The sequence below is a fragment of the Momordica charantia genome, assembly GCF_013281855.1.
Source record: "Momordica charantia cultivar OHB3-1 chromosome 4 unlocalized genomic scaffold, Mcharantia_2.0 BLBB01000004.1, whole genome shotgun sequence".
Classification (NCBI taxonomy): domain Eukaryota; kingdom Viridiplantae; phylum Streptophyta; class Magnoliopsida; order Cucurbitales; family Cucurbitaceae; genus Momordica; species Momordica charantia.
In genome coordinates, this window is record NW_028275162.1 from 6,306,573 (window position 1) to 6,326,657 (window position 20,085).

Sequence of the window (20,085 nt, forward strand, 5' to 3'; positions counted from 1 at the left end):
TCAAGAGGACACGAATTGTGTTTAATTTTGCAACAGGTGCAAATGTCTCCTATTAGTCTACCCCAAAAGTCTGAGAGTATCCTTTGGCCACCAATCTTGCTTTATACCTTTCAATTGACCCATCAGCCTTATATTTGACAATAAAGATCGATCGGCATCCTACCTTTGGTTTATCTTGTGGACGATCAACTATTGTCCACGTATCATTAAGTTTCAAAGCCTTCATTTCATCATCTACTACATTTTTCCACTGTGAATTGCTCATAGCCTTTTGAATGGATTTTGGTACCTCATTTGCTTCCAGATTGAGAGCTAAGGTCTGAACTGCTGAAGATAAATTACTATAACTAACACATCGAGCAATTGGATGTTGAGTACACGATCTCACACCCTTCCTAAGTGCAATAGGGAGATCAAGATCATTAGTATTGTCTTGAGGCACAAAGGTAGATTGTTCAGTACCTAAGGACAAGATGGATTCATGACTTTGCTGTTGAGGCTGTGGTGGCTCCACTCCTCTTTGAACCGTTTGTCGTCGAGAATAAACAAGAGTCTCAGGTTGCTTGTCATTTCGATTTGGGTTGGCTTGATCATCTTCATTATACAGGAAATAATAGGAACCGACTCTTCTATCTAAGTAATTGGGACGATCGGGATAGGTATTTTTGGCTGAGGTGACTTGGTATTTAGACCATCAATCTCATGTATTTTAGACTGAGGGGACTCGATCCTGGTATTTAGATCGTCAATCTCTCAAAAACTTCCATCAAGATTACTTGCAATATGCTCAGTCTCCCCTAAGGGTAAGTTAAGGAGAAGAAAGACTGAGACTCAAAAAATGTGACATCCATGGTAGTGTAAAATTTATTGGTGATTGAATAGTAGCATTTATAGCCTTTCTGAGTAGAAGAGTAACCAAAGAAGACACACTTTCTGGCTTTTGGCTCCAATTTATGACGTTCATGATCATAAACATGAGTGAATGCAGTACATCCAAATGTTTTAAGGGGGATTGTGAGGACATATCGGATTTGAGGATAGATAGTGAGTAAGATTTCTAGTGGAGTGTTAAATTTCAAAATACGAGAAGACATCCGATTAATGAGATAACAAGCAGTAAGGACAGCATCACCCTAAAAACGGTTAGGAACGGTGAACATGAGAGCACGGACAGTTTCTAAAAGATGTCTATTTTTCCTTTCAGCTATATCTTTTTGTTGGGGGGTAATGACACATGAACTTTGGTGAATGATTCCATTTTGAGACAGGAAAGTACCCAATGTTTGATTAAAATATTTTGTCCCCTTATCTGTGCGAAGAATTTTGATTCTCGTATTAAATTGAATAAATGAGATAATGAAGCTGTTGAAAGATTGATGCAGTTTATGATTTTTCTTTAAGTAAATAGACCCAACAAACCCTAGTGTGGTCATCGGTGAAGGTAAGGAACCAACGTTTACTGGACATAGTTTTGATGCGAGACGGTCGCCATAAATCACTATGAATCATTGTGAATGGACTGGGTGATATATACTCAACAGAAGAATAAGATGTACGTGAGTGTTTTGCAAGTTGACACACTTCGCAAGTAAAAAGGTCATCTTTATGTAAAAGTGAAGGATACAAACGTTTAAGATACTGAAAGCTCGGGTGTACTAAACGTCAATGTAAAAGTAGAATTTGTTGTTCTCTAGAATTTGACTCACCACCAACCTGGAGAACTTGTTTATTTCTTAGACTTGGTTCTCTGAAGTAGTAGAGCCCTTCAAAGCCATTAGCACTGCCAATTGTCGTTCCCGTTATCAAGTCCTAAAACAAACACTTAGAGTCAGTGAACAGGGCCTGACATTTTAAATCATGAGTCAACTTCTGAACAGAAATTAGATTGCAACATAATTTAGGCACATGGAGCACTGAGTGCAATGTAATATTCGGGCTAAGAATAACAAAACCAAAGCCCTTAATAATGGCCGATGACCCATCTACAAGCTTGACATGTGTCTGAATCGAGTTGGGTGAATACATGGTAAACATATCATGAGAAACGGTATATGATCGGTGGCACCCGAATCTAAGATCTACTGATCAGAATTCTGCTGACTTGTTAAAGCTGCACTAAAAATACCTCGTTGTGCCACAAAACTTGACAAAGGAGTAGACTCAACTGGCACTGTTAAGAGGCGATAGAGCTGTTCAAGTTGTGCCTTCGAAAATGGAGGGAAAGAGGTGGTCAAATCTTGGGAGTTTGACACCTAGGGCCCACTTGACAGCCAGAGGAGCTGGTTTGAGAATGTGGAGGATTTGTAGTTGGAGGTGTCGTGGATGTGCTTGGAGGGAGAGAAATTGAGGTCGTATTCGATTCTTCAGAACTCTCATCCTTGCGCACATCAGTCATCATGGCTGTTTTAACCATTCTGGTGTCAATCTAAACTTAGCTCTAATACCATAAAAACTAAGGATAGAGACACCAGAGAAACATACACGAGAAAAGAGAGAAGAAATAAATTCTTTATTTCTCAAATTGATTGATTAAAGATGGGGAATAGAGACACTATATATAGGTTACAAGAAGAAACAAAATCTAGGAATAACCTCCTAACTTCCCTAACAAAAAATGAGATTTATTTACTAAATTTAAACACAAAATCTAAACAACTTCTAACTAAGTCCACATAATCTAAACTCCTAACTAATTCAATGGAACCCTATCCGCAAAACATTGATTGAATACCTCATTCGTTTATTTAATTTCTCCCCTGCAAAGAGAATATAAAAGTCTATTTTCTTCTATAACTTTGTTATGCCTCTTCTTTGGCAAGCTTTTCTTATTTGAAGGAGTTTCCTATCTTTTTTCATTGAAGGCGTTAATTAAGTTCGAGCTCATTTTTACACCTGAATCTGAAAGGAAGACCCTTGGTTGCCACCGATTTAAATTTTCGCCTGGAATAGGAAAATGGAAAGGGCATAATAAATTTTTCTTGGAGGCAGACCATTTAGGAAGAATTTTGGAGGAGATCCTCGTGAAAAATGACCAAAAGAGTCTTTTGGAATTTCATCTAGAGGATCCACATGACCTACAACTGGAATATCATTATTATTGCTGCTGGAGGAGACAAAAATCGAGGACACAACTGGAATATCTCTTGAATGGCTTTTTCTTGGTTCACGATCTGTACCCTCCTTATTATTGCTATCCACCTGTAATTCTTCCATTTCCTTCTCTATAACTTATTGGATTCCAGAAGCATCAACCTTGTTCATTAATGTTTTACTCTCTACCAGATGTACCTCGTGGAAGCCAAACTCATGCAAAGGCTCATTATTTAATTCACCTGCTTCTACCCTCACACATTTGGAGTTCCTTCATCTTCCTTCCTAATGTCAGCATCCACAACTACTTCATTAATCATACCATCCCTTGTTTTTAGCCTTTGCCATAGGAGAATGAATGACCTTTCATCTTCTAAAACTTGCTGGAATCTCTTAACGTCAATCTTATTTGCACAAGAACTTATGTCCAGATTCAAAGATATTTTTTGAGGAATCAAACCGAGGACCTGCCCACCATCAATTGGAATAAATGAAGTCCCCAACTTAGGATATTGAATTTCAACAGTGGCTGGAAGAAACACACAAAAATAGCTGGTTCTATTTTTGGTAACAATAGTTCCCATATCGATGTGCATTTAGTTGCATAAGGATGAAAATAGATTATTCTATTAACTACTTTCTTCATTTTTCTCATTAACGTGAATGAGTTTTTCTCATTAATATGAATGATTGTATTCTTCTGTAACTTAACAGGAGGCACAGGGAGTTCAAGTTGGGGGATTTCATCTATTTTTGGTAGCAGTAGCAGTGATAACCGTGCTTCTGCTAAAGAAATTTCACCTAAAAAATCATTTGATGAGCCTACCCATAGTATGGAGCAATCAGTGATCCAGTTAAGAGAGGTTAGTATATTTTCATGGATTTTCATCTGGCCACCCTGCATAAGTTAACCTTGCTAACATGTTTCATATTATTTTAGCCACCAACTGTCTTGAGGCCCTCAGAAAGTCATACGGAGCAGGAGGCTAATGAAATTGCTATAACTAAACTACTATTAAGATCATACTATGACATTGTTAGGAATAAAATAGAGGACTCTGTACCTAAAGCCATCATGCACTTTCTGGTAAGTTTAAATCTTTATTAATACTGCCAGTTCCTATCATATTTTCTCTTCAATTAAATACTGGAAGCCATGAGATTCTCAAAAACCAAAGTGCTTGCTTTCTTGGTATGAATTCATTAAGGCCCCATTTATTTATTAGGAATCGTAATGGGAATGAATCGTAATGAAAATCAGTCAGAATGGGAATGTTATTTTGTTGATGATATTTACCAGAAATTTTTTGGAATTAGAATCAGAATTCCTTTGATGTTATTTATTAAAATTGTCTAGAATTGGAATTCGGAACTAGATATATAACAATTACTAATATATCTTTTTATTCTTTCTAAATTCTAATTAATTACAAATACATTATTGTGCTAATCGTTAATCTGAGTTACTCCGATCATCTCCCTTGTTTGCTTGTTCTTCTGCATCGAAGATTTGCCCAGTTGCAATATTGACGAGGTCTGGTCACCGATGATCTCACCCATGAATCCTTCCAACATCATTTGGATTCTAGCGCTCATCTTCTGCTGCTCGTCTACCTTCTCGGACAAGGTCGCTATGATTTCCTTCTTCGTTACTTTGCACCTCGTTTCCAGCTCCTGCACCATCATCTTTTCACAGTATTCCCAGCGCCGAACTTGCTCTGATACCAATTTGTGAGGTATCTACTCACAATTCTATTTGATAATCAAGCAAAAGAGCCCGTAGGCTATATAGAAAACACCCCACCTATTCGAGAGGGTGGGTAAACTCTCTTTCTACCTTCCTTACAACACTCGAATCAAATCTTCCTTACAACACTCAAAGCAAAAGCATGAAAATATTCCATCCCCCCCCCCCCCGGCTATAACTCCCACGTTTGATCCCTGGGCCTCACTCTCTGAAACGATTACTCATTGCCTCCCAGTACAATTCCTTTCTTTCCCCTCCTCGCATAAGTGTTAACTATTGGGGGCCTAACAACATGCTTCGAAGGATCTTGACCGTATCCTTTGGAGGTGTGAGCTTACTCAGACTATTTGGAATCAACTATTTGTGACTGTTGGGATCTGCTAGGTGCGTAATAGGGATTCTTGTTTTACGGTGGAGGAAGTTTTTTTGAATCCTCCCTCCCAAGAGAAGGGCAGAGTACTCTGGCAGCATTTTTTTGTCGTCGTGTGTGGCATTGGGCTTGAGGGGGTTGGTAGAATTTTTAGAGGGATAGAAAGGTCTTGGAAGAAAGAGGTTTGGGAAGTTATTAGGTTTAATATTCATGTTGTGGGCATCTTTTCTCTCCCTTTTTTGAATATTATTAGTTAGGACATATTCTTTTGGATTGGGATCCGTTTCTGCCTAGTTAGGGTTGAGGCTCCTTTTGTGACGCTCGTTTTTATTGCATGTATATATGCTTTTATGTTTTTCAGTAAAGCTTGGTTTTTCAACAAATAAATAATAAAATTTTGTGACAACAGGTCCATCGACTTTTGACAGTTATACTCACCATTTTGAACTACAATCTGATGCACGCTAACAATAGAGTTTCTTGAAGATCAAATGAATCATACTTTTATTAAAGAGGAGGGACCTATTTATAGGGGCAACCCTTAAAAGACAAAACAGTAACTACAAGTTACTGCACAGTAACTGTATATTTAAAATACAGAAGCTTATTCCCTAACTAAATAACAAAAAACTAAAGAATAACTTCTTATGTTCTACATCAATTTCCCCTACCCTAAAACAAAACTCGTCCTCGAGTTAGGATGCAAGGGAAAAATCATCCGGAGGATGGTAGCTATACAAATCAGCAACATTAAAAACAGAGCTAATGTTGTAAGTTGGGGGCAGTTGAAGTTTGTAGGCGTTTGTTCCGTATCGTTCAATGACTGGGAAGGGGCCTAACTTCTTTTCTTTTAACTTTGAATACGTCCCCATAGGAAATCAGCTTTTCCTTAGGTGAATCATAACAAGTTCTCCGACTTGAAATTCCTTGAAGCGTCTCTTTTTATCAGCTGCAGCTTTATACTTGTCATTGGCTTGAGCGATGTGACGTTGGACCTCCTGATGTAACTCCGAAATTCTGCTGGTCATTTCTTCTGCCTCCAAACTAAGATCAACAAAGGAAGGGAGATTAGTGAGATCTATAGTTAACCTAGGAAACTTAGTATAAACTACCTCAAATGGGGACTTCCCCGTAGTTCAATTCTTCATACGGTTATAGGCGAATTTTGCTTGAGCCAGAGCTAAATCCCATTGTTTGGGTCGATCACCACTAAGACATTGGATAAGATTTCTCAAAGATCGGTTTGTCACCTCTGTTTGGCCATCTGTCTGTGGATGACTAGTAGCGTTGAACTTTAAAGAGGTATCAATTTTTTTCCACAAAGTATGCCAAAAATGGCTCGAGAATTTTACATCTCTATCATAAACAATAGATTTAGGGATGCCGTGAAGGTGAACAATCTCTCTAAAAAATAATGTCGCGATAGAGACGGCATCTGATGTCTTTTTGCAAGCCAGAAAATGAGTCATCTTGCTAAAACGATCAACAACTACCATAACCGAGTCAAACCCACGTTGTGTTCGTGGGAGCCCAAGGACAAAGTCCATTGAAAGATCTTCCCAAATATTTTAGGGAATAGGTAAAGGTGTATATAGGCCTGTGTTTTGTGTGGTGCCTTTATATGTTTGGCGCACAAAACACTTATTAATGTAATTGGAGACATCCTTGCGGACTTGCAGCCAAAAGAACCTTGTTGTAATAATATCGAGTGTCTTGTCTCGAACCAGGTGTCCCCCTAGGCCGCCCATATGTACATCATGTAAGATAGCGTCTCGAAGGGATGTGTGCGGTACACACAATGTGTTCCCTTTAAAAAGATATCCTTCAACTATGTGATAGTCATCGACTGCCATATGATTGTTACATTTGTACCAAATATCCTGAAAATCTTGGTCACCTTCGTACATATCAGGGAGGTGATCAAAAGCCACAATTTCTCCTTTAAGAATAGTCAATAAGCTCCCTTTTTTGCTTAAGGCGTCTGCTGCTTTATTGGTGGTCCCTACTCTGTGTTTGATTACAAAATCGAATCTTTGCAAGAATGATAACCAACAGGCATGCATGCGACTTATTGCTTTTTGGGTGTGTAGGAATTTTAAGGAGAAGTGGTCAGTATATAAGATAAATTATTTACTTAAAAGGTAGTGTTCCCATTGTTTTAACGCCTGAACTAATGAATAGAGTTCTTGCTCATAGGTGCTCCATTTTTGTCTAGATGGGCTAAGCTTCTCACTAAAATATTCTATGGGATGATTATTTTGGGATAATACAGCTCCAATTCCTATACCGGAAGCATCCACAACCACTTCGAAGGGTAAGTCAAAATTAGGGAGGGTTAAGATTGGGCTTTGACTAAGTTTAGTTTTAATAAGGTGAAAACTATCACCCTGTGGTTGTCCCCACAGGGTGAACAGTTAGTTAATGGAGATATTATGGAACTAAAGTCTCTAATCAACTTTCTGTAAAAAGACGCAATCCCTAGGAAGCATTGAACATCTTTTACTGTTTTTGGTTCTGTCCATTCAGTAATAGCCTTAATTTTTTTTGGGTCCATGTGGACTTTGTTATAGCCAATAATGCATCTTGGGAATGAGATTTCATTAGCCAGAAAGAGACATTTCTTAAGATTAATTACTAACTTGTTAGAAGCTAAAGTGGAGAACAATATTCGAAGATGCTTAATATGGTCAGTAATGTTTTGGCTATAAATGAGAATATGATCGAAATAAAACACAATAAATTTATTGAGAAAAGGGAGTAATACCTGGTGCGTAAGTCGCATGAACGTACTAGGGGCATTTGATAGTTCAAATAGCATGACTAGCCATTCAAACAAGCCTTCATTTGTTTTAAAAGCCGTTTTCCATTCGTCACCCGGACGAATGCGAATCTGGTGATAACCACTCTTTAGGTCCACCTGAGAAGATAGTGGCCTGCCCAAGTTGATCCAATAGATCACTGATTCTAGGAATAAGAAACCGGTATTTAATAGTAATTTTGTTTATTGCCCGACTATCGACACACATACGCCATGTGCCATCTTTATTTGGTGTAAGTAAAGCCGGAACAGCACAAGGGCTAAGGCTAGGTTGTATATAGCCTTTTTTCAACAAATCTTCAATCTGCTCATGTAAGATTTTATATTCAGAGGGGCTCATTTTATAATGGGCTAGGTGAGGAAGTATGGCTCCGGAGATAAGATCATATGATGTTGTATATTTCGTAGAGGAGGTAGACCTGTTGGCTCATCCACTATAGTATGAAATTCATTTAATAGGTGCTGTATTTCAGGATGGACAGTGGGTGAGCATGTAACCGAACTAAACTCCTTAATAACCAATCCAAGGATAGGTGCATTGCTAACGATAGGAAATTGTTTTGCCGAAGAGATTGTGAATAAAGGACCTTTCCCTTTATCATTTTCCTTTTGAGTGAGAGCTTTAGATGGGTTTAATGGGAGTAATACCACTTTTTTACCCATCCACCAGAATTCATATGTATTATCCCGCCATTTATGTAGTCCTTGAGTATCGTATTGCCACGAACGTCCCAACAACACATGGCATACATCCATGTCTAACACACCGCACATAATTTGATCTCTATATGTTGCTCCAATGGACAAAGCAACGGTACACATATGGGAGACTTGTGTTTCCCACCTTTTTTAATCCATGAGACTTTATACGGGGCAGGATGAGGGGATAAAGGGAGGTGTAAAGCAGTAACTAACTTACTTGTAATAATGTTCTCGGTGCTCCCACTATCTATTATTATGTTGCAAATTTTGCCATTTATCGTGCACTTTGTTCTGAAAAGTGCATGCCGTTGAGATGCTACCTCAGTTTTAGGAGTCAGGAGAACTCATTGAAGGACACAAGAGACCGGATCCCTCTCATTTGGCTCATATAGTCAACATCCTCCTCCAAATCTTCACCACTTTCTTCTTGGGCAGCATCCTCATCTACTAAGTTTAGCACCTTCCTTTGTGGACATTCATTAGACAGATGACCGGTTTGGCCGCACCGAAAGCATTTCCCTAACATTGGTCGGCTATATGTGTTGCCTGTCTTTTTCCTTGCCATAGGAGCAGACAATTTTTCGTTACTAATATCCAAGTCAGATTGTTTACCTTTGGCTGCTGCAGTGGTGCGACTTGGGGAAGAAAAAGAATCGTTTGAAGCAGCGGTCTTCTTGGATGTACCCCCTTGTTCCCAAGTTGGTCTTCTTGAATATTGCTTCTTGAATCGATTACTAACTTGTTCTTCTATAGTAATCGTCGTAGAAATAGCCTCATTTAAATACCCAATTGGTTTGAGAGCGATTTGTTCTTTAATATCAGCCCGCAAACCACCAATGAATCTAGCCACAAGGTGTTGCTGACTTTCCAACAAATTGGTTCGTGCTCCCAACCGATGAAATTCTTCGGAGTAATCGGCTATAGATCTTGACCCTTGTTTACAATTTTGATATTTATTGTACAAGACTTGCTCAAAATTGATTGGAAGAAAACGTTCCCTCATGAGTTTCTTCATTCGCTTCCAATTTCGAATGGGTTGTTTCCCATATCGGTGCCTATTGATTTCTAATTGATCCCACCAAGCCGAAGCTCCACCCTTTAATTTTAAAGCTACTAGCCTCACCTTTTGTGTCCAGGGGTTCCCATATAGCTAAAAAAGTTTTCTACATTCTTTATCCAATCCAAAAAACCTTCCATATCCATCTTACCATTAAAACTAGGAAGGTCAATTTTCATCTTGTATTCATTATTTTCCTACTGCCTATTAGGATTAGGATACCTACCGAACCTCTCACCTTCAAAGGCTACTAGTTCGTCTTCTTCGTCGCTTGAGGAATCGAAAATCAGCTCATTTCGCCGCTGAAATAATGGGTTTCTGTTGACTTCTTGGCGCAAATGTTGTGGTTCTTGGAAGTTTCTTGGTCCTAACTGGATTGCTTGAGGTCTTCTTGGTGGGGCTGTCTACCTTTCTTGCAGATAGGTGTTTCTTTGGCCTTCTATTCCCACTTCTTGATCCATTCTTGCTCGGTGTTGAGGAGGAGTTCGAACCGGGGATTGCTGCACACTTAAAGATTCAAGTTTCTCATGGATAATTTCCAGAATTTGCTTAATCTCACCCACGTCCTTCTGGATAGCTTTCACGTCTCCTTCAACCGACAGCAAGCGTACAGTTGATGATCGTGGTGAGAGGACAGCTGTTGATTCCGTCTCTTTTCCGGTGAGGGAAGAGTCTCCAATAGTGCTCTTCTTGCTCGCCATTTCTTGCACCCAAGATTGAAAGTGCTCTGATACCAATTTTGTTAAATTATAGTTTATTTTATTTTAAAGGTTTCCTATTTTATTTAGGTTAGGGTTTTATTGTTCTAATAGGTAAGTATTTCCTTATCTTAATAGGCAAGAATTTCTTTTTAGTTTCTTCTTTGTAACTGCTATTTATATAGCCTTGTATCAATCATTTAGAATAATCAAGGAAGAATTATTTTCTTTTCTTATTATTAACATGGTATCAGAGCTCTAGGTTTCTTCAAAAAAAAAATTTTTAACTTAGTTTTTTGTGCCCATTAGGGTTTTGTGCCCATTAGGGTTTTGTTCCTTGGGGTTTTTTTTCATTGCTATCCAACACTCACCTGGATATGGAATGCTTTTCTACATGGTGATCTTGAAGAAGAAATTTATATGGAGATTCCACCTGGATATCAGCAAGTAGGAAATAAAGTTTGTAAATTAAAAAAGGCATTGTATGGATTAAAGCGAGGAAATTTATATGCTTTTCTCCTAGGGCATGGTTTGGTAGATTTTCTCAAGTCATGAGGAAGATGGACTATAAACAAAGTCAAGGAGATCATACATTGTTTATAAAACATTCTGCTACAGGGGGAGTAACAGCATTGATTGTTTATGTGGACGATATTATCGTCATTGGCAATGATAATAATCAGCAAGAGAAACTGAGAAATTGTTTAATCCAAGAGTTTGAAGTTAAAGAATTGGGAAGACTGAAATATTTTCTTCGGATAGAAGTAGCCTATTCTAAACAAGACATATTCTTATCACAACAGAAATATGTGATTGACCTACTTTCTGAAACAGGAAAGCTTGGCAGCAGACCAATAGGAACGTCGATTGATCAAAACCATAGATTATGTGCATCTGAAGAGAGTCCTCCAGTAAATAAGGAAACTTACCAGAGGTTAGTTGGAAAATTAATATATCTTTCTCATACGAGACCAGATATTGCGTATGCTGTAGGAGTGGTAAGCCAATTTATGCATAGTCCAAAAGAAATTCATCTTCAAGTTGTGTACCGAATACTCCACTATTTAAAGAACTCCATTGGGAGAGGATTGTTGTTTAAGAAAGGCGAGAAACTCAATCTAGAAGTTTATACAGATGCAGATTATGCAGGATCGATAGACGATAGAAAATCCACTTCTGGCTATTGTACTTTCTTTGGTGGGAACTTAGTGACATGGAGAAGTAAAAAACAAAATGTAGTTGCAAGATCAAGTTCAGAAGCAGAATTTAGAGCAATGACATTGGGCATCTGCGAATTACTGTGGATAAAAATTATTTTAGAAGATTTGAAGATTCCATGGGAAGGGCCAATGAAACTTTATTGTGATAACAAGTCTGTCATCAGTATTGCACATAATCCAGTTCAACATGACAGAACCAAGCATGTTGAAGTTGATAGACACTTCATAAAAGAGAAGTTAGATAGCGGCCTCATGTGTACTCCATTTGTACCACCAAACAATCAAATAGCATATATTCTTACAAAAGGATTGAACAACAACAACTTTGAGCATTTGGTTAACAAGCTGGGAATGGAAAATATTCATTCACGAGCTTGAGGGGGAGTGTTAAATTATAGTTTATTTTATTTTAAAGGTTTCCTATTTTATTTAGGTTAGGGTTTTATTGTTCTAATAGGTAAGTATTTCCTTATCTTAATAGGCAAGAATTTCTTTTTAGTTTCTTCTTTGTAACTGCTATTTATATAGCCTTGTATCAATCATTTGGAGTAATCAAGGAAGAATTATTTTCTTTTCTTATTATTAACAAATTTGATGCACACTAACAATAGAGTTTCTTGAAGATCAAATGAATCATACTTTTATTAAAGAGGAGGGGCCTATTTATAGGGGGCACCCTAATAAGACAAAACAGTAACTAAGTTACTGTCAGTAACTGTATATTTAAAATACAGAAGCTTATTCCCTAACTAAAATAACAGATAACTAAAGAATAACTTCTTATGTACTACATCACTTTTGATCTAGGAAGACTTGATAAACTTATGAGGAGAATAGTGATTAAACGAGTCAGTAACGTTAAAATTTGGACCCATGTACAGATTAGTAGGCAGTTCACATACCCAAGGAATCTGTGATACCTGACCTCACCATTTATTCTTGTTATTTTGTTCGAGAGTCTGAGAAGAAAATGCTGTTTTGAGAAAGTAACTAAATAGGATCTTAATTATTGCTTATGCTATGGTTGGTTCGATTCAGGTCAAACATACCAAACGAGAACTGCACAATGTGTTCATTAGAAAACTTTACAGGTATGCACGATTCTAATGTCATGGGATTCTGCTTTTGGGCTCCTGAACTTGTATCTCTATAACTTCATGACATTCTTCTATAAAAAAAATAAAAAATAAAAACTTAATGACATTCTAGATTTCATCCTTTTGTTAAGTGTTCTATGTTTTGATGTAATGTCTTAAAACAGAGAGAACCTATTTGAAGAGATGTTGCAGGAGCCTGATGATGTGGCAACGAAGAGAGGGCGTACAAGGGAAACTCTCCGTGTACTTCAGGAGGCTTTTCGGGTATGGTTTTCCTGGTCACATGACAATTGGCGATGCTTCCATCTTGATGTCCTTCATTGGTTGTTTATAATGGTTTTATCTTTTTGATGATGTTTCATAACATGTTATATAGCTCATTTCATTGTAGCTACTGAAATCTATTATGCATTAAAAAGATGGTAATAATAACCAATCTGATGGTGAGTTATGAAGCAATAATAGTATGCAGATAAAGTGGAAGGGTGAAAGAAACAGAGAGAGAATATGAATGAATAATATATGATGTCGTAAGTGATGCTGTAATGAAACATCCAGATGGATTCATTATTAGATGTGTTCATCGAACAAAAAGACTGAGAATATCAACTCAAAGAACAATGAAGAGCTCTGATCCTGTAGAAATAAGTTGTGGTTCAGTTTGCTGTCTGATATTGACATTAGTATGAATGTATTTCTATGAAATCATCTTTTCCATGTTTGTAGACATTGGATGAATTACCTTTGGAGGCTGAAACAGTTGAAAAGGGATATAATGTGGGTTCCGACCCCATGGGATTACCGAAGATCTGTGGACTGCCACCATTATCCATGTATTCTACATCCAGTTCCGGTGATCCATTTTCTGCTTCTCCAAGGCATCTGAAATCCCGCAAGTCATCTCCATCAGGGGAGCTTTTAACTTCATTCCATCCTAGTGCTGGTTCTAATGGAGGTGGATTCCCCTACATGCCGGGCCATTATTCATCTGCCGATCCGTATGACTTCTGAATGTTCATAAGAGTCCAGTCATACCTAATGAAGCCAATATATTCGATTTACTGCTCGACAAGCGCGGTTTTGGAGTTTTACCAACCAGAACTGGATTGATGGGGAGCTAGCTCCTTCTACTAACTAAGATTACATCAAAGATCAAAATAATTTTTTCCTCTGCACATCCTTCTGTGTTCCTTGATATATTTTAGTGTTAGATTGCATTATTTCTAAAGCTGCCATTAGAATAAATAGGGAGCAGATGGAAAACTAGTCACTCCATTTTTGGAAGCCAGCCAGCTGGTTGTAAAAATATTTTGCAGTGAAAGTGTCCAGAGAAATAATTAGTCACTCAAATGGCTAATTTTGCAGCTGCTGTAGTTCATCAATTGTAATTTTATTTATTTATTTTTATGATTCTTGTAACTATGCTGCTCCACATCATATCATATTGAGGGGTTTTGTATTTTTGTTATTGCGATTTTGAGGTCTTCTTATGTGTAACCGAATAATGAGCTATTTTCAAAATAATTTGTTCCAATCTTGCAGATGAACAAAAGTGGGTGAGCTCTCTCTCATGAAACTCTATATCTCTCTAAATTAATTATACTTTGTGGAAAATGATTTTTTTCCCTTAAAAAACAGAACATTGCAAAAAAAATGAGGGATGATTGTAACTCGAAATCCATAAGATGTGGTATAAGCGTCTAGCAACTTGAATTAGATTCAGGCTGACTTTGAAAAAGGTGCATCTATACCATCTAGAACAAGGTCTTTTTTCTTTTTCCAAGTGAAAGGGTAGAATAGAACAACATGCCAAGTATCCAAAATTGCAGTACTACATAAGTTTATCAGCCCAAGATTCTTTCAATGCTTTGCAAAATCTTTCAATGCTTTGAAACAGTTGAAAAGGTATGAAAGGTCTTTTTTCTTTTTCCAAGTGAAATGGTAGAATATAACAACATGCCAAGTATCCAAAATTGCAGTACTACATAAGTTTGAAAGATTTGAATTTTAAATCTGGAATTGTCAGCCCAAGATTCTTTCAATGCTTTGCAAAATCATGTTATGCTTATAATCCAACAACCAATGAGGTTTTTTTTTTTTTACTTAAGAATTGATGGGTAAAATAATAGCCATCATAAAGTAATAACTGTTACTTAAAAGTTTTTACATTTAATTTATGGGTGTAAAAGCAAAAAACTGGTAATAAACAACTATTGAGAGAAACAGGGCAAGACGCTATGAAAGATAATTTCATTATTTCTAAGCTTTGGTTGTCCACTGAAACCACTATTTTTTATTCATGACATTCTGCAATATGGTGACGTAGACCGTGGTTCGAAATATCTATCGACACGTCGATATTTTCATCGACATATCCATATTTTCATAGGTTCAACATCGACATGAGGGATAAATAAATCGACATTTCCATCATAATACAAAAAAATCGACAAAATATGAAAAATATTAACAAAATGTCACTAATGTATACATAATATCAATATTAATTATTTTCTAAATTATTTAGAAACATGAAAATGTTTATTTGTTAATTTAAATATTTTTTACGATTTTTTAATTTCTATAAACTTTACAAAAATATCCATCGACATCGACATTTTATCGATATTTCCATCGATATTTCTATGAAATTGAGACAAGGCAAATAGAGCTTTTGCACATTTTCGTTGATCCATGAACAGGATCTATATAGACACATAGGCCCATGGATCCATACATCTCGATCGGAAAAGAATCAATAGAAAAAGAAAGAATCGGAATTGATCGATATATTTCTCGAAACAAACGAAAAGGAAACGAAAGACGAAACATAAATCATGGATCAACTAAGCCAAGCCCTCTCGGGGACTTGCTTAAGAATAAGAAAGAGGAATCTCATGTAAATACCATGGAATAAGGTTTGATCCTATTCATGGGAATTCCGTAAATATTCCATTCCAAAAAGAGAAAGTTCGAAACAATTGGGATTTTTTTGGAGATTGGATCCTCGACATTTCCATACATTTAAAACCTTGATGTAGACACAGTTGATACATGATCGTATAAAATTTATCAACTTTGAATGTACATATATTCCACATAGAACTCTTCCGAACCTGAAAGGAAATTCAAGGTAAAAAAGAGAAGAATGAAACTAAGAGAAAAATATGGAAAGGAAAAACGTGAATCAGCTTCATCAGGATTATCAGTCAAGAACCTATCGTCTTTAAATTTTGTGTAATGGAGAATGTAAAGAGTTTGGTTTGATAGTGACCTAACGAGTTAATCAATATTTCATTATATTGCAAAAGCATCGACAAAATATATAAATTTTTAAACAAAATATTATTAAAGCGAACGTAATGTTCACACGTGGCTTTGATTGATAAGCTCAAAATTTTGTTACCTCGGTCTCATCTTTTATGACTGAGCCGGCACCTTGCACTGCCGAGCCGACCAAGCTTCCTTGGAGTCTCGTTCTCATTTACTCGCTGAACCGACTCGCTTCACTTCAGCTCAGCCCCAATCTCCGACAGACTCTACGACAGCATGCCGCGATTCACGACCACCTTAAAGAGCCGTTGAGGCCATGTCGAGAATATTGTCGGAGAAGTTACCTATAAATATAACGTTCACCCCATTTTCAAGAGCGCGAATACTAAATTCTCTCTCGAGTTTAGTTCGGTCGGCTACTAACTTTAGCATCCAAGTGTGTTCCGTTTTTCAGGTTCCCCTACTCAACCCATCTCCAGTTCATCCATCGAGTCATTTTAAGTCCGAACCAAGTGATTTTCTAAAATATCTATCTTAAAATCAAAATTTTAATTTGTCAAACACATCAATGAAAATGCTTAGGCTTTCCAAAATTACAATAGTGCGTCCATTCAAATTAATCCCTGCATAGCAATGGGTTTGTCACATATAAATGGTTTTATTTAGATTTATTTAATCATTCATATCTTCTCCCCCAACAAACATTTGACTTTTAACATCTAAAATTGTCAACCCTGCAGTATACAGCCAGATTCTTTCCATGAAAAGATAATTGAATTATTTTTCTGTGAGTTGAAAATTATATTAAGAGCTTGATATATAATTACCAACATTGGACTATATCTTTACGTGCCACTATGAACTTGATTTATTGAGCATTGAAAATACTCCATTTATGGCAAAGAATGCAGCACAAGTAATACACTACGAAGGATTATATGCTACACAAGAATATCTTGCTACCCGAAGTACCACCGCAACTCGATTGTTCGCTTCACGAGCATGAATTGGGTGAAGGCAATTGGATTATAAACATACAATTAATGAACAAGATTATATTTCTAAAAACATCAACATGACTTTGCAAGGCATCACGAGTATTTTACTATATATGATTTGAAAGGAATGTAAGAATAAATCACTAAATCTAAATGAACAAGCCTATTTGAATGAGAAACAAAAATGGTTCAAGCAAAACCTCTCTCTTCTAACAGAGAGAGCATAACAAACTTAACAATGCTTATGTCATGAAAGGGCATGATAACAAATCTTCAGTGCTGCTACAATTCTTACCAATTTTTGCAATCAGAAACAGGGTACCAACTTCTCAAGCAAAAGCCAACATCATGATCATAAACTCCAAAAAAGTTGTGCAATTTTTTGTAGTTCTCTTATTGTATACAACATATCTTAGAGGTGTTCAAACAGTGTTACATTTAGTATAACTAACTAGTATCTAATTTATCCATAATACGAAAGGAAAAAAAAAAAAAAAACCATTCAACCTCATTTTGTAATCAGATCTATTTTCTTATGATAACCATTTTGAATCAATCCTCTTTCAAGAATAGCAACTGTTTTCTTTTCTTTACCAAATAAAGATGGTTTCTTTGAAAGTTCAAGATTGCCCACAGCAAATGCCAAAGGTTAATTTCTGGCCAAAGCACAGAAGGAGAGTACAAATAACTTGAAGAAGTCTGCCACAAAAGAAAATTGCTCAGGCGGGCCTCTCCAGATGTGCGAATTAACATATCGGGGTTGGAAGTAACCACAGTATGCAGATTCTTCTCAACATCAGTTGATTTTATGAGGTTCTCACCATTTTCAGCCACTAGTAATTTGCCTAAATCACATCCTGCTGCATTTGAACTTTTTGAACTCATCTCATCCCATTTTTCTTCACAAGACTTTTCAACAGCATGAACAATCTCATCAGTGGAACTGTAAGCAACACAAATTGAAAGGACTGCTTTGTTATTGTTCCTGGTGGCCACCATAGCCCTTTCAATTGCATCCCTCACAGGTTGGTTCAACAATTTTAAGTTTCCTAAAAAGTAAAGTCTGACTCCATATCGTTTCACAATGCTTTCTTCTCTAATCAACAATTCAACTTTTTCCAGGATCAGATCCATCACACTTTGAACTTCTTCTGGACTTCTATTAAAATTATCAATGCTGAAAGCATAAATTGTGACATACCTCACACCCAATTCATAGCAGTACTTGAGCATGGAAGTTAAAGCCATATACCCGATCCTATGGCCAGCCCCTTTCCCCAACTTCTTTTTCTTTGCATATCTCCTATTCCCATCCATGATGAAAGCAATATGATTAGGAATCGAACCAATCGATATAACGGTAAAAATACATCTCCTAAGGAAAATAGCAACACGTTCAAGAATCTGATTCAATATAACCCAAAAGGTGGTCCAAACATTCCCAAATCCCATCCTGTTTGATCACTGGATGTGTGCACCAAGAAACCTATCAATGAAGCTAAGATTAATCAAGAACGGAATTTTCATAGGAAAAAAAAAAGAACCAATCGAAATTACAGAAACAAAAGATTGCACCAGGATGGCATTTTCCGTCTAAACTCTAAACTAACAAGTTTATTAACATCGAGAGTCCATAGACAAAAATAAAGCATTCAAGTATCCAAAAGATCAAAAGTAGTAGGGGCCAATGCATTTAACTCAACACAAAGCATACAATACATAATCAAACATACTCCAGAATCATCTCATCTTCATCAAGAACCTTATCGAACCGAAAATCCATGACCAAGAATCATGTTTCATTCTGGGGGAAATTTTCCATGATCGATCAAGAATGTAAAAGAAATGAATGCTACCAATTCAAATTAGCAAAAGAATGGAGTCGAAGGCGAAAGAAAGATGAAAACTTACAGAGGAATTTCTGCCGCTACGGAGTGGAAAAGAGAGCAGAGCAGCCTGAGGGGGCGTGATGGAGACTGAGCTCTGTCATCAGATATATATGTTTGAGAGTGAAGGAGAAGGAAAGCACAGAGAAAGAGGGAAGAACAAAGAGCGTGTGCCCTAATTCCTAAATTCATATTGGGGGCATGAGCTTCGTGTGACGGCTATAATTTGATTCGGGTCGGTTCGGTTTGTGTCCGACTATTCAAACCGAATCAATCAACAAGTGGAGATAGGAAGATTCGAACTCATAACCTTTTATCAAATACAGACTAGTTATTGTTTGGTTAAGTTCATGTTAGACTTAATTTTGAATTTGATAACATCGTAATTTAATTACGTGGGTTCCACCGCAAATTTCAAATCTAAATTTCGAAATTTTTTTTTTAATACAGCAAACACGTAGGTAGAACTGATAAAAAAATTTAATATATTTTTAGAAAATAATATTATAGTGAATAAAAAAATCACACTAATACTAAGTAAAATGGAGAAGTTAAATACGTAGGGATGTTCATTTTCTCCAAAGACGTATCCCACCATAAATGGGATGTGAAATCTTGAGGCAGATGGGAAAGATTTTTACCTTTAGATATCATTTTCATCATGGTTTTAAAGAATTGCATACATATATAAACTAAAACTAGTTTGACATATTTCATAACATTTTCGTTTTTAACATATTTTATTAATAATTATTTTTTTTTTCATCTTAGATTTTTACAATTACAATAAGTATAAATAATATGACATAAATTTATCAATTAAATAACTCATGAATTTTTTTTATAAATTTAAAGTACATACTAATTTTATTATTATAATATAAAAAATATAACGTGCATGCAGATGCTAATACTTTTAATGTGAAGTTTAACGTAGTTTCATCCCCACCCATCAAAACTTATATTTAATGTAACTTTGCTCTAGGGTATTATTAGTATAGACCTTCCAAGAAAAAAGTAACTCAAGATGAATTATTGAAATTTTATAGAAAATAAAGTCAACTTTTGCATTAAAGATTTTATTCAATATTGATACTGAAAAAAAATAAAAGAAAATTGAGTTCATTAG

At 36.4% G+C, this 20,085-nt stretch overlaps 2 protein-coding genes across 4 annotated transcripts in view; one reads left to right on the forward strand and one right to left on the reverse strand.

The window, feature by feature from the left end:
- Positions 1 to 14,273, forward strand: part of LOC111008327 (dynamin-related protein 3B) — a 49,759-nt gene extending 35,486 nt beyond the window's left edge. Inside the window, exons 16-20 of the mRNA XM_022280983.2 lie at positions 3,805 to 3,953; positions 4,031 to 4,177; positions 12,741 to 12,793; positions 12,964 to 13,063; positions 13,526 to 14,273. Of these exons, the coding sequence (XP_022136675.2) occupies positions 3,805 to 3,953; positions 4,031 to 4,177; positions 12,741 to 12,793; positions 12,964 to 13,063; positions 13,526 to 13,810 (734 nt within the window). The 3' untranslated portion in view covers positions 13,811 to 14,273. The remainder of the gene's footprint in view (positions 1 to 3,804; positions 3,954 to 4,030; positions 4,178 to 12,740; positions 12,794 to 12,963; positions 13,064 to 13,525) is intronic.
- A 3,152-nt stretch (positions 14,274 to 17,425) lies between these two features.
- CPT1 (Undecaprenyl pyrophosphate synthetase family protein) lies at positions 17,426 to 19,163 on the reverse strand. 3 transcript variants are annotated; one of them, XM_088122362.1, is made up of 3 exons: positions 18,982 to 19,163; positions 18,272 to 18,373; positions 17,426 to 18,013 (listed from the first exon to the last, which is right to left on the reverse strand). In XM_088122362.1, the coding sequence occupies exons 1-3, from the start codon at positions 19,146 to 19,148 to the stop codon at positions 17,623 to 17,625; spliced, it is 660 nt and encodes a 219-aa protein (XP_087978488.1). In that variant the 5' UTR covers positions 19,149 to 19,163; the 3' UTR covers positions 17,426 to 17,622. The 3 variants fall into 3 exon arrangements, with proteins under 3 accessions (XP_087978488.1, XP_087978487.1, XP_022136358.1); XM_088122361.1 differs by having other exon boundaries at positions 17,426 to 18,373; XM_022280666.2 differs by having other exon boundaries at positions 17,426 to 18,556; positions 18,982 to 19,121.
- Between the last annotated feature and the right edge of the window lie 922 nt (positions 19,164 to 20,085).

Coding starts and splice junctions, on each gene's coding strand:
- CPT1 (XM_088122361.1), bottom strand. CDS start 19,148: ATGAATTTAGGAATTAGGGCACACGCTCTTTGTTCTTCCCTCTTTCTC. Junction 18,374..18,981: donor GTAGCGGCAGAAATTCCTCT/GTAAGTTTTCAT, acceptor GGATGGGAATAG/GAGATATGCAAAGAAAAAGA.